Source organism: Paramisgurnus dabryanus, chromosome 15 (assembly GCF_030506205.2).
Source record: "Paramisgurnus dabryanus chromosome 15, PD_genome_1.1, whole genome shotgun sequence".
In the NCBI taxonomy this organism is placed as follows: Eukaryota; Metazoa; Chordata; class Actinopteri; order Cypriniformes; family Cobitidae; genus Paramisgurnus; species Paramisgurnus dabryanus.
In genome coordinates, this window is record NC_133351.1 from 22,452,791 (window position 1) to 22,466,975 (window position 14,185).

The 14,185-nt window shown below is 42.9% G+C and overlaps 1 protein-coding gene across 1 annotated transcript; it reads right to left on the reverse strand.

Annotated features, from left to right (window-relative positions):
• Positions 1–90: 90 nt before the first annotated feature.
• LOC135731065 (histamine N-methyltransferase-like) lies at positions 91–13,023 on the reverse strand. The gene is made up of 8 exons (XM_065249035.2): positions 12,238–13,023; positions 11,328–11,437; positions 10,874–11,018; positions 10,732–10,784; positions 10,537–10,644; positions 10,277–10,407; positions 4,746–4,839; positions 91–620 (listed from the first exon to the last, which is right to left on the reverse strand). The coding sequence occupies exons 3-8, from the start codon at positions 11,008–11,010 to the stop codon at positions 262–264; spliced, it is 882 nt and encodes a 293-aa protein (XP_065105107.1). The 5' UTR covers positions 11,011–11,018; positions 11,328–11,437; positions 12,238–13,023; the 3' UTR covers positions 91–261.
• Positions 13,024–14,185: the final 1,162 nt, after the last annotated feature.

Genomic DNA, 14,185 nt, shown 5'->3' on the forward strand with positions numbered 1-14,185 from the left:
ACTGCTTTGGGGTCATCCGACTCCTGTTGCAATAATCTCCATATACCTTTATTTAAATGAAAATATGTGTGTACGTTATGATGCCCAAGCTATGCAATTACTGTTTATTATGTTTTATATGTTATGATAAGCCAGACCCCCATATTTTTGGCACAGGAATTCAAAATGTAAAAATATAGGACACATTCTGCGTTGGCATGAAATTGAATGCTAAACACAAAAGTCCTTCGGAGGTCGGTCAGATATTAAGGAGTCATGGGGCTACGACTCAACCACTAAGACTTCCAGGTTATTGTTGAATATTATCCTGCCTTCCACCTCTTTACTGCAGTCTGGATGTCTCAGTAAGTCCAGCACTCCTTTCTTCAGGTCCTCAGGAGCGTTCTTACTGAACTCTACCACTTGAGTTAGGAAATCCAACAGCAGTTCTCCGACCTCATCTCCCTCTGTGAAACACTCTGTGATGTCCATATGGGACTGAATCACATAATTACTGTATGGGATGTCCTTGGTATCCAGAAAGGTCTTTATATCTCCAATATTGACAGATACATTGTCGATCTCATTTTTAGCGAGAGCAGCTCTGTAGGTCCTCCATAATTTTCCCCATCCGCTCTCACCTATGCACACACAGGACTTTGTTAATAACTAGCAGGGCTTTGAACCAGAATTTTTCGAAGTTGGTTTGTTCCGAACAGAAACAGTATTTTAACGTTTCCGGTTTTCAGTTCAACCATAAAATTTACGTTCCTGAACCGGTTAGAACAAAAAATAAAGTTACCGAACCGGTTAATAACGCTCCATGCCAGCTGTGGGACATACAAATAAGTAGGCTGATCATTAGGACATTAAACTTAAATTATTAGTCTACATAATTTTCCTTAAGTCTCTATTTTGTCATCAAACATTAAAAAAGGCTACATTATGTAAGCGGCATAAATGTAATTCTGACATGCCTACATTTGTTGAGTGCACTTAAACACATGCACACACACAGACAGAGGACGAATGCCAAACAGCGCTTCGGGAAGAAGATGCAGCATAAACAGTCGCTCCACATAAATAATAATAATAATAATAATAATAATTAGTTACATTTATATAGCGCTTTTTCTGCAGACCTCAAAGCGCTTTACATATGAATGGGGGAATCTCCTCAACCACCACCACTGTGCAGCATCCACCTGGATGATGCGACGGCAGCCATATTGCGCCAGAACGCCCACCACACACTAGCTTATTAGTGGAGAGGAGAACGAGTGATAAAGCCAATTAGTATATGAGGGGATGTTTAGTAGGCCAATGGGCAAGTTTGGCCAGGATGCCGGGGCACACCCCTACTCTTTATCGAATGACATCCTGGGATTTTTAATGACCACAGAGAGTCAAGACCTCGGTTTAACGTCTCATCCGAAAGACGGTGCTTTTTGACAGTATAGTGTCCCCATCCCTATACTGGGGTGTTAGGACCCACACCAGAGGTGTAAAGAGTAGCTGAAAGCCATACTTGAGTAAAAGTACAAATTCCTTACTGTAAAAATTACTCCACTACAAGTTACAAGTCACCAATTTAAATATGACTTGAGTAAAAGTATTAAAGTAACCCAATTTAAAAGTACTCAAGTATTTTTACTCGTACTGAATGTTGGCTCAAAGATGCACTAGTCCTCAACACAAAGAGACATTGTAGGTCTGGGCAGTGAAAACTAAGAAAGTTTATTTATGAGGTTTGATTTCCTAATATAGAAAAGAAATCAAACACCTCAAAATTTTGACCTGGCAGAACAAACACAGATTAAACATAGTCATAGTCTTTTGACTAAAATGTAATTTAGTTTTAGTCATATTTTTGTCATCTGAATTGATTTACCTTTAGTCTAATTTTATTCAACTAAATGCCATGAGATTTTGGTCTAGAAATCTACATAAAATTTAAATGTGCCATGCTGAAAAATATATAGCCTAACTTTGTGATATAAATATATGGTAACACTTTACAATAAGGTTCATTAGTTAACATTAGTTAGCTACATTAGTTAACATGAACTAATAATGAACTGCACTTATACAGCATTTATTCATCTTTGTTAATGTTAATTTCAACAATTACTAATACTTTATTTAAATCTTGTTAACATTAGTTAATGCACTCTGAACTAACATGAACAAACAATTAAAGCTTAAATTTTTATTAACTAACATTAACAAAGATGAATAAATAATGTAACAAATGTATTGCTCATGGTTTGTTCAAGTTGGTTAATACATTAACTACTGTTAACTAATGAACCTTATTGTAAAGTGTTACCAAATATTCTTATATAGGCCTATCCTAAAAAAGATATAATTTTAATATTTTAAAAAAATCTAGTAAACTAAAATTGCACCAACAGATATATGATAATGCATATTAAAAACGTGAAGTTGTTCATTTGAAAGATTAATTGTAAACACATATAGTACGTAACCCCACTCTCTCACATAAAGTGCGCTACATTTCTTCCGTCATGCATCCCTCTTTACAGTAAATACATTACAGCATACTTGATTAAATGTGAAGACAGTGAAATTGTACACTTTTTATCAATCTTATAATGTACTTAAGTTACTTGGGCAATCAGTACAGGACCTCGCTGGTTTATTTTGGCTTATATAGTAAGTTATATCAAGTTATGTAACTAAGGTTAGCTGATAAAGTAGCATCAGAGTATACAAACATTTGTGCTTGCCTTTGAGTTGCGGGCTGACCCTCCAGCAATCGCGCATCACTTTTGTTTTGATTGTAGCATCACATGTTTAACAAAGGGTCCCTTGACTGAAGCAAATGTGATATGCATCCATATGTTTGCTCTTTATCTCTTCTTTCAGTCCAGACGCGAACTTTTCTCTACTGTTTATGACATACGCAGCACGCAGATGTCCCGCTACGGTGGCTCAACGCAAGCCATTCAGCGTTTGACATCAAAGTACCGCGAGACCAGACTTCTCCATATGCATTTGATTCGCTGTCGCAGTACTTTGATTTCATACGATTGCTCTGCGCAGCGCCAAATGAAGTCCCTCAGTTGTGTGTGTGCGTGTAACACCTCGCGACCACAGATTCTATCCATCATCACTCTCTGACACTTTCGTCTCGTTTTTATTTGACGAATAAACAATGTAGCGAGTAACGTTAAGTGTTATTTCAAATGTAGTGGAGTAAAGAGTACAAATACCCAATCAAAAATGTAATTGAGTAGAGAGTAAAAGTTGCCTATATTTTTGATACTCAGTACAAGTACAAAGTAGCCCAAAAAATACTTAAGTACAGTAACGGAGTACATTTACTCGAGTACTTTACACCTCTGACCCACACAGACCACAGGGTGAGAACCCCCTGCTGGTCTCACTAACACCTCTACCAGCAGCAACCCAGCTTTCCCAGGTGGTCTCCCATCCAAGTACTGACCAGGCTCAGCCCTGCTTAGCTTCAGTGGGCAAGCTGTCTTGGGCTACAGGGTGATATGGCTGCTGGATGCTGGATAAAGTAAAAATTACGTTGTTTTTCAGTGCTTTATTCACCAAATGTATTTTAATGGACACAGTATGATACACAGTAGCGCAACTCTCTCAAGTTTATGCTGCATTCCAGGCAACCTGTAACCTGTAAATCACGACTTCAAAACCACGACTCACAGCTCTGAACTGGGAGTACATCAATCTAGTACGAATTCACGGGTGGGAAGTCACGGGTTTGACTGTCATTCCAGTGCACTTTCACAGGTAGAAGGTTGTAAAAACACGGGTTAAAGACTGCCTGGAACGCATACTCCCAGTTCAGAGTCGTAAGTCGTGGTTTTGAAGTCGTAATTCACGTGCTCAAAAGCCTGCCTGGAACGCAGCATTATACATGAAGAGTTCTGATCTTTGAAGGGTGGAGTTGGACCGGACACATTCAACCGCATGTGCGTACAGAAAATTGCTCACTTAAGCGTCTTTTAGGGGTTACATTGTTTAAAATCACTTAACATTTGCAAGCTTTGAAACGCGTGCAAATGATCAACTTTCACCATATTTAAATTTGCGTATTAATCCGCGGATCGCATGTGAGACCACTAATTAGTAAAAACAAACATCTTGAGATACTTGGTGGCCTACAATATTTACCTCTTATGATTGAGCATTAGAGACTTGGGGCTTGAGTAGGCTACTTGCTGGTGGCAAGCTTCTCATTTCTCCACTGTCTCAACGACGACCGGAAGTAAACTTCATTGAGTATTGCACGGAACGGGAAAAAAAAAACTGTATTAACCGGTTACCATTATTTTAAATAAACGTTTCTGTTCCGGAACATATATTTTTTGAAGGTTTCTGGTTTCGTTTCTGTTCCTTGCAAAACATCAAAAGTTTCTGGTTTTCGTTCCATGAAACGGTTCAAAGCCTTGATAACTAGGAGGTCAGAGAGACCCAACCAGGAAAAGTTTACAAATTGTAAATGCATTCAAAAATGGAAGAAAATCCTGTATGCAATTGCACATGCAATCATTCTTATAAATCCTTACAATTACTTTTATATCCTTTGACACATTATAAATATGCATCAGTACAGTATGTCTCAATCACACTGCAAAGCACAAAGTTTTAAATGTGTCTCTTATCTTAGTACAGTGCTCCATGCCAATGACCCAGATCTGTCAGGTTAGTGATTAGATGATCTGATCTAAATGTGTACACATAAGAGACGTTGTGTACTTCTGAGCATTTACCTGACACCAGACTGATTAAGAGATTTACATCTTTATCTAAAAGACTCCGGAAAAATGAGACAGTGGCCTCTGGATCTTTCACAAAATACAGCATCTGTTTAACAAATACAAAATGATATTATTAATCCAAGAAATATAAATAAATTAAAATTAATAATAATGTTTGCTTATTCTATGGCTATAAATTGTGGTGAGAACTGGTTAATCCATACACAAGTTCCCTTTTAGTCAGTCACTACCAGGTCACGTGGTGACCAATGAATTGGGAACGCGTCCCCTGGGACCAATCTACTTCGAGAAACTTCTAAAACGCCAATGAACTTGGCATGCAGGTATTTGCATCTGCTGGTGCCGCCTCGCCGCGCAAGTATTTAACGAGAGGCAGGTGCGAAAACCAAATCACTATTTTTCGCTCCGAAAGCCGCCAGATCGTCTGCTATTGAGAAGCTCTCTCTCTCTGGTCGTTGGATACGCTGCATGCTCGTGGGCACTTCAGCGGAGGCTTGCGGATTTCCACCTCTTTACTTTTGATTTTGAACTTGAGTGTTTGCGTGGCACTCCCCTGTGTGCTTCATCAACTCAGCACAGCATTAAAGAGTGATTTCCTTAAAAGAGCAGCACGAGTTGAATTTGTGTCTTTTTAAAGACAGCCATTCTCTAGTGGCATGGCGAGTGCGTCTTTTTAAAGATGTCATTTCGTCCGTGCAGTTCCAGATGTGGCAGATATATGATTCCCCGGTATGGCCGCGATCGTTGTCTCTCGTGCCTATGCACGCTGATGCAGCGTTTGTGGAGGGTTAGTGTTCCGCATGCGTGAACATGACCCTCTTGGATTTCCGGAGATGGGTTTTGTGCCTCCGGGAACAACAGACGCGGGTCACGTTTTCCTTCTGGAACCGACCGAATTACGCAGCCATCTTGTCTCACCTCTCTTGTCGGTGGAGCCGCTAAAGGGTTACGTTGGCATCCCAAGGGACCAGCCACCCTTCCCTCACAGGCCACGAGCCTTGTGGGGAGGACAGCTTCTGTCCCGCACGACATGGCGTTTCTGCAAGTTCACCAGGCTAAGGCACTGAGGGACCTGCACAAGAAAGGTCATGATTCGGGGGTCTTTCCGACACTGTGCGGTAACTGACCTGGCGCCACGTGTGACCAAGGTCACCACACAAGCCGTCAAACGTGCAATGTCCACCCTTAATGGTCCAGGAACGTCATCTCTGGCTGTGTCTTGCAGGAATGAAGGAGGTTGACGTGGCTGAGAGCCTCATACAAGTTCTCGGCCACCCAAGAGCAGACTGAGGCCATCATGCCACGTTGGAGCCCAGCTGCCCTCTCTGCTATGTCGACGCCTCAACCTGCCCCTCGCCGAGGGCGTCCTGCTAGGGCCTTTTTTGTTCCTCCCTTCTGGCAGCTTTTGAGGAACCTGCCATTAGCAGTCCGCCCGCTCAGCTCGCTAAGAGGTAGAAAACAATATCTAAGCGGCCCTGAGATGGGTGACCTGGAGATGGAGGGGATCGCTCTTCAGGAGATGGTGAAGGGCCACTCCTCGGTTTTCATTTCTGTTCTGCTGGTTTTTCAGCCAGCACCCACAAAACCAAATTCTTCCTCTCTTCTCCAGGTCTCCAGAGGAACACGGGAGCTACGGACCGGCTCATAACCCAACGTCCTCCCCTTCCTCTATTGACAGCAGGTGTGTCACAGCGGCGGGACCCATACTACGGAGTCTCTCCAGCTCAGCCACCCATCAGCGGAGCCAGGTGAGTGTTGCATTACACAAATATTCTGTCGATGTGGCCAAGGAGCTTTCATTCTCGATCTCCTCTGCCCCGCTCGCCGCGGGTACACCGATCGGGTCGTTAATCCCTTTCGTTCAGTGTCTGGAGGCTTGGAAACAGCTTTCCAGCCCATCACATCAGCTTTTACGCACAATCCCTCTCGGCTACGCAATTCAGTTCGCTGGGCTCCCCCCAAAATTGTATGCTTCACTACGGTGAAAGCCCCCAACATGCAAGTACTACGTGCAGAAATTGCTGTCCTACTGGCGAAGGACGCGATCGAACCGGTCCCTTCAGCCGCGAAAAGGTCAGGGTTTTATAGCCCTTACTTTATTGTACCCAAGAAAGCGGCGGGTTGCTACCGATCTTGGACCTGCGTGTACTGAGTTGAGCACTTTAGAAAGCTGTTCAAAATGCATATTACAATGCATCCGCCCACGGGATTGGTTTGCAGCCATTGGCCTGAAGGACGCGTACTTTCATGTCTCCATACTTCCCCAACACAGAACGTTTCTTCGTGGTGTTCGAGGGGTGGGCATATCACTACAAATCTTACCGTTTGAGTTTCTTTCTCTCTACGTGTCTTCACGCAAGTCACGGATGGGGCTTTAAAAACCTGAGAATCTGAGAGAGAGAGTGGTGTTCGCATCCTGGCGTATCTCGACAACTGGCTCATAATAACAGTCTCGTCAGATGCTTTGCACTCACATAGATCATATGCTCAAACACCTCGCCCGTCTCTGTCTTCAGGTCAACTGGGAGAAGAGCAAACTGCTCCGTGCAGAGGATCTCTTTTCTTAGTATAGAACTGGACTCGGTCGGTCTAACAGCACGTCTAACGGATGCGCGTGTCCAGTCGATTCTGACTTGCTTGGACACGTTCATAGGCAAGACAGCGGTCCCACTGAAACAATGTCAGAGGCTCCTGGGGCATATGGCAGCAGCAGCGGCGGCTGTGACACAGCTCGGTCTGCTCCATATGAGACCGCTTCAGCGTTGGCTTTTACAACCGAGTCCCGAGGAGAGTGTGGCTCAGCAGTTTACTTCGACCCAGCATTTCTCAGGGCAGGCGTACCACTGAGACAGGTCTCCAGTATGGTTGCTGCGGTGATAGAATTTTCCCAGCAGTTAATCAGCGCGTGACAAACCCGGCGTACCGGTATCACCAGGTGGGAGAGGCTTATAAATGCGCATGCAGACGTGCGTATTTTACTTTCACTTTTGAATTTACAAAACTGTTTAAATGCAGCGCTTGCGTATGCTGCGTTAAACCGTGTATGACTTGCATGCAATGCGAGTGCAGCAGCTGGTTTAATTAAGTGCTTGAGTCAATGTGCCCAGGTAATTCTCACAAAACCCGCCAGTCCCAGTCCCCAACTGGCTACTCCTCCATAAAGCTCTGCTTGAATGATGGGTTTATTATTTTTCTTGATGTAAAACACAACAACAAAATGATCTTGCTTATATTAAACATCATACATGTATATAATAACAAAAACAAGTAAGCACGCGGCTTCTGCCATCGTCTGGTCAGTCAGCTCGCCTCGCACACTCCGAAAGTAATAAATGAAATCTGACACCAGCTTCTCTGTGACGTGACATGCATTCAACTCCGCTGAATTCAAGCAGCAGACACATTCAGCTGTAGTGTTTGTTCTCTCTAACAAAACTAAGTGATTTAATTACAAGAAAATATCAAAACGAAGGTGAAAGACGGAGTCGCGGTGGGCAAGTGATCTAACTGGTGAGAGGCTGAAGCACCAGTAATTACAGTGTCACCGACTATCGCGACAAGCCTAGTCTCCAGGCATGCCATTGTGTGCACAGATGCCTCTACCACAGGGTGGGGGGCCACGTACGGCGGGCTTGGGCTGTGGGTCAGCACGATCTGGTCATTAGGTTTTTAAGAGGTGCACTAAGGCTGAATCCTTTGCGCCCTCCCTATATTCCTCCTTGGGACCTGTCCATGGTGCTGAAAGCACTGCAGGATGCCCCTTTCGAGCCTCTGCAGACTGTGAGTACTGAGTTTCTCACAATAAAAACTTTAACGCTTCTCGCATTGGCTTCTGTTAAGAGGATATGGGACCTTCATGCATTTTCGGTCAACAATTCATGCCTTTAGTTCAGGCATGCTGAATCCAGTGTTACACTGACACCCCGGCCTGGCTACGTGCCTAAAGTTCCCACCACTCCTTTCAGAGATCAGGTGGTGAACTTGCAAGTGCTGCCTATGAAGGAGGCAGACCCAGCTATGGCTTTGTTATGTCCTGTACGTGCACTACGTGTGTATGTGGATCGGACTCAAAGCTTTCGCACCTCAGAACAGCTCTTTGTCTGCTACAGTGGTCAGCAGAAAGGGAAAGCTGTCACTAAGCAGAGGATGTCTCATTGGATTGTAAACACAACCACCGAGGCTTATGAGAAACAGGCCATTGCTTGCCCTTTTGGGTTGAGTGCCCATTCAACCAGAAGCGTGGCTTTACCTTGGGCTTTGGCTCATGTTCCTCGCTTTCACACATTTGTAGAGCTGCTGGCTGGGCGACACCTAATACACTCACTGGATTTTACAGTGTTCGTATTGAGCCGTTATCCTTTCAAGTTCTCTCTTCAGATCAGTGAGAACACCAAGGAACGGCTCCTGTGTCGGCTTGCAGCCTTCCTTTTGGTGGGGCACGACTGCACCACTACGGAAGGTCTTTAAGGCAAAAACGTTACAACAGTTTTTTGTCTCCTCCACCGCTTGTTGGCCGATGTTGCAGAGCATCGGCTGCCAGCCTCTCACTAGATGTATCCTTAATAACCTGGGTGAGGCTAGCACCCACATTGTGTACCCTTTGACGTTTTCTATGTGAGTATTTCTGTGGAAAGTTCTTTATTTACCATGTTTCCCTTAGCGGAGCTCGCTCCGTGCCTCTTTAGTACGAGATATTACCAAGAGAGTTCATGTTATGACCTAGAGTCTTTAAACCATCACCTTAGTGGTAGACCACTAGAAGGTAATCTTTCCGTAGCGATCTTAGTTCCGCCTGACGAGTTCGCTTTACAGTACGCCTAGTTCACTATCGTGGGTTAAGGAGCAAGTAGTGACCGGCCTCTGCTCCAACCCCATTTCTGTCTCCCTAAAAAGGGGAGTCAGAGGGTTTACGCAGGCACTGGAAGGGTCAGCTTCAGTGGCGCTTTGGTAGGGATTCCCAATTCGTCGGTCACGACGTGATGTCATAGTGACCGACTGAAAGGGAACGTCTCAGTTACATATGTAACCCTCATTTGGAAGGAAGGGAATGGAGACGTCACGTCCCGTCGCCACCATTTGCTGTTCCACTGCTGATACTGTCCGGGCGAAAATAGTGATTTGGTCTTTGCACCTGCCTCTTGTTAAATACTCGCGCAGCGAGGCGGCAGATGCAAATACCTGCATGCCAAGTTCATTGGCATTTTAGAAGTTTCTCGAAGTAGATTGGGAACGCGTGACGTCTCCGTTCCCTTCCTTCAGGGAACAAGGGTTACATATGTAACCGAGACGTTTATCTAAAAATTCTGTACTAACTATTTAAAGCTCCTGGGTTCCAATTATAATACAGTATGTATTTTGAAACATTATGTGATATTAGAAACCAGGGAACAAACCAAATATTAGAAAATATCAAAAATAATTTTCAGCCATTTTCAAATCATATACTTTTCACTCCAGCTGTTATTCTGATTGTTGAATTTTTTTATAAATTATTTTGAAACCAGCTGTTGGTATCTTATAACCTGTATCAAGTGAATGAAGTCCATCTTTTTTCCAAGGTTTTTCTCCTGCCAGTGTTTTTCAAATTCTGAAGCTGTCATCTTATTCCAAGTGAAGTTAATATAATCAAGATTTGGTGTTTTTGACACCAAAACTAAATAGAAAAACAGCATCAATATATTTTTGTTAAAATACATCGGTTTGAAGAATCAGTACAAGTAGAGCTTGTCTATATTATGAGCTCAGTCAATATTAACATGATGGGTAAAATAGTAACTAGTACCTTTATACTTGTGTAACATGTCAATGCTTGGTTCCACAACTTCGTTGTCGACTTTGACTTGTGGATGTTTCATGTGTAGCTGTGCTAGCATCTCTAGATCAATCTCACCTAAAAATTACATGAAATGTGTAAATGGAAACTCTATAAGGTATTGATTTAATGTAAAATGATAATATAAACCAAAGTGTGCTGTACCTGTACCACTCCCTACACCCATTACATTAAAAACCGGCCGTCCTCCACCAATGCTGAGGAGATACATTATATAACAATATTATATCTGGACATTTTTGACATGCCACAAGAATTAGATATGACAATAAAAATAAGACATCACCTTCCCAGTATGTCTGGTAGAGTATTATGGATGAAGTCCTGCATACATTGGTGCTCTGATGAGTGATCCAGAAAGAGTTCAAATGATTTGAGATATCTTGAAGTATCTTCAACAAGTGATCTTAATGGAGCTGCCATGGTCCTTGCTAGATGAAACATTCAAGTGGTGTTTTTTTAAAACCCTCGATAATCAAATAAATAAAAAAACCCACTAGTACTGTAAACTTGTAAAGCAAGGGATGGTCTGATGAATCAAATAAACTCGTAAAATTTGAAGTGAGTGTTGAGTGCATTTGTCCATTCAACCTTTTATACATATTCTACTCACAAGACCTTTAAGATTCATTGTGACTATTTTACATAACTGTTTGATTATTTTACAGACACTATGTGATTGACAGTCACTGTAGTCGGTCTGATAATAAAATTAAACGAGCAGAAGCGCAACAACTTACCTTTACTGACCTCCTTTTAATAATGCGTGAGGATATTAAACATAACTCATCCAAGAAGCTCTTCAGCCCCGCCCACCACACCGAACCTCGCCCACTCTCTTAAAGCAACACTGTCAAACAAGATGAAGAAAGTTCATTATTATAGTATTATAGTTATATATAGTTTATTATTTACAAGTGCAAGTAAAGTGTATGGTGAAAAGGTGAAGGAAGAGCTAATAGTATTTACTTCACATAAAACACACACACACACACACACACACACACACACACACACACACACACACACACACATTCTGGTTTCCATGTTTTGTGGGGACATTCCATAGACGTAATGCATTTTATACTGTACAAACTGTATATTCTATTCCCCTTACCTACCCCATTCCCTAACCCCAACCATCACAGAAACCCTTCTGCTACTTCACATTTTCAAGAAACATCATTCTGTTTGATTTATAAGCTTGTTTCCTCATGGGGACATCAAAATGTCCCCACAAGGTCACAAAAACACTGGTACTCCTATCTTTGTGGGGACAATTGGTACCCACAACGTGATAATTACCAGGTACACACACACACACACACACACACACACACACACACACACACACACACACACACACACACACACACACACACACACACAAAGAAGGGACACGAGCGATGCCAAACAAAAGAACAAAGTAAAACAAATACTTAATACTAACTATACGTAGAATCCCTCTAATCTACCTACAAAATAAAATCTTTAACATCAGAGAAGCCTTACCAAACTACACTATCTCAAAGAATGTATAGATGGTACAGGTGTATAAATGGTATTTCACATAATGCGTGGCTTTTGGGATGCATGCTCAAAGTGACACATAGCTGTACGAAAGCACTTTCGATAGGGGCGTAACCTTACCTGTTCCTTTCGGAGACAGAGCTCTGTTTGGTATGCTGGAAGAAAGTGTACCACGGATGCCTCTATGAAAGAATGAGGTGCGCACTGCTACGGCAGGACAGAAAGTGGAACGCTCATCTGTCTCAGCTACAACCTTGAGATAAAGGCAATGATATTGGCACTTCAGTATTTCCAGCCCAAAATCTAGCAACATCATGTTCTGGTTCGGTCGGAGAACATGACCGTGTTTTTATGTATAAATCACCAAGGAGGACTGAGATCTCGACCCCTTTACAGACTGTCGAAATGCTTCATTTTATGGGCTCAATGTACACTCTATCAGGGCGATGCACGTTCCAGGCATAGCCAACACGATGATCTGGACCGTCTTTAGTTGAGTGGAAATCGACCTGTTTGTCTTGGAGGAGAACGCACACTGCTCAAGGTATTTCTTGAGGTGTTTCTTCAGCCTCTTGAGGTGCCCTCTCTATGCGTTTCTCCTTGTTGCTTTGCTGCGGAAAGATCAGGGAGGACAAATGCGCAGTGTTGCTGATTACTCCCAGATGCAACTGAGGAAATAACTCCTTTCTTAAACAAAAGAGCCGATCAGGCATCCCCAGCCAGAACTCTGGAACCTGCATGTATGGCCTTCTAACGGCAACCTTTCGGCAACCAAGCCTCTCAGGACTAAAACTAAGCACTATAACGGGGGCTAGGGCCCCTTCCACAAGCTGCCTTTATGCAAAAAATTGGTTAATCTTCTCTAACTGGTGTACAGCAAAGATCTTAGATCCCACAGTCTGTGGCGTGTAGCACATCCTCTCCTTTCTACAAGAGTTGCTGGATAGTGGACGTGCGCCTCCTACACTCAAAGTCTATGTGGCAGCTAGAGCAGCGAATCTCGCTCTAGTAGCTGGCCAGTCTATTGGGAAACCGGTGGACCGGTCTGTTTTCTCGGCCACAAGGGCCGGTGTTGTCATGCTGTGACTGTGTCTCAAGTCCCAGCCACTTATTGGAAGAATTCTTGCATTAGGGTCCATGAACATCTAAAATACATGGAAAACGCAGGACGCGCTTTTTTCTTCTGCTTTTCAAAGTGCTTGCATGTGAATATGAGTTTTGTTTCGGATGTGTCTATATTTGAGTGCGCTTGCCACGTGTCTAGATTTAAAATAAACCTGTGCGTCTTGAAATTAACAACCTTTTAAAGGAAACAGATCTACAAATTTTATTCTTTAAAAACCTAACAGAGGGGAGGGATGGCTATTTGAGCTGATCACCTCTATATAGTAATCACCTCTTTGAGCTGATTGGTTGGATCACGTGACCATGTTTCTCCCAAACTTAGTAAAATAAACTTTATTTCACGAGTTCGCATTAACATGTAATCGTTAGGGAATGACATAAAGCATATTTGGCAAGCTGTTTGACGGGAGGGCTCCGAGCTCGTAATTTTAGTCCGAACCCAGAGCACTCCCCAAAAATGCCACATAAATGACAAACAGCAGCCAGAAAAACATCCCCAAAAAAGTGTAAGAGTAAAAACTGATGGAAAGTGGTAGGAAAACTAGTGGTTTAACTGGGAGGGCTCTCACAGCATCCAACGTCTGCAAGAATCCCAGCCAAAGCCCCGCTGGCAGTCAAACGTGGAGTGCAAACAAGGTGTGGAATTGAACAGGTGTTTCCCCCATAGGGTCAACTACTGATGCAATGTTCGTTCCCATTATTTCAGGGAATCAGGGTTACATAAGTAACCTTATCGATTTCTACGAAATAAGATATGTAGCTCATTTCTGCCCACTCTTTACTCTGCAAGAGAGTTCACTGTCCTGGAGCAGTGTGAATACACAGAGGACATTTTTGTGAAACTCACCAATTGTTCAAGCAATTTCTTACTTCTACTGAGAATAACGTTGAACGTAACATTTATTAATAACAAACTTACATCGATCAGCCATAACATTATGAC

Bases quoted from the DNA above. Each gene is read 5' to 3' on its own strand.
- LOC135731065 (XM_065249035.2), bottom strand. From the start codon at position 11,010: ATGGCAGCTCCATTAAGATCACTTGTTGAAGATACTTCAAGATATCTC. The intron at 10,645-10,731 runs GTACAGCACACT...TGTAATTTTTAG, and splicing joins GGGTGTAGGGAGTGGTACAG to GTGAGATTGATCTAGAGATG. The intron at 4,840-10,276 runs GTTATAAGATAC...TTTGTTAAACAG, and splicing joins ACTTCATTCACTTGATACAG to ATGCTGTATTTTGTGAAAGA.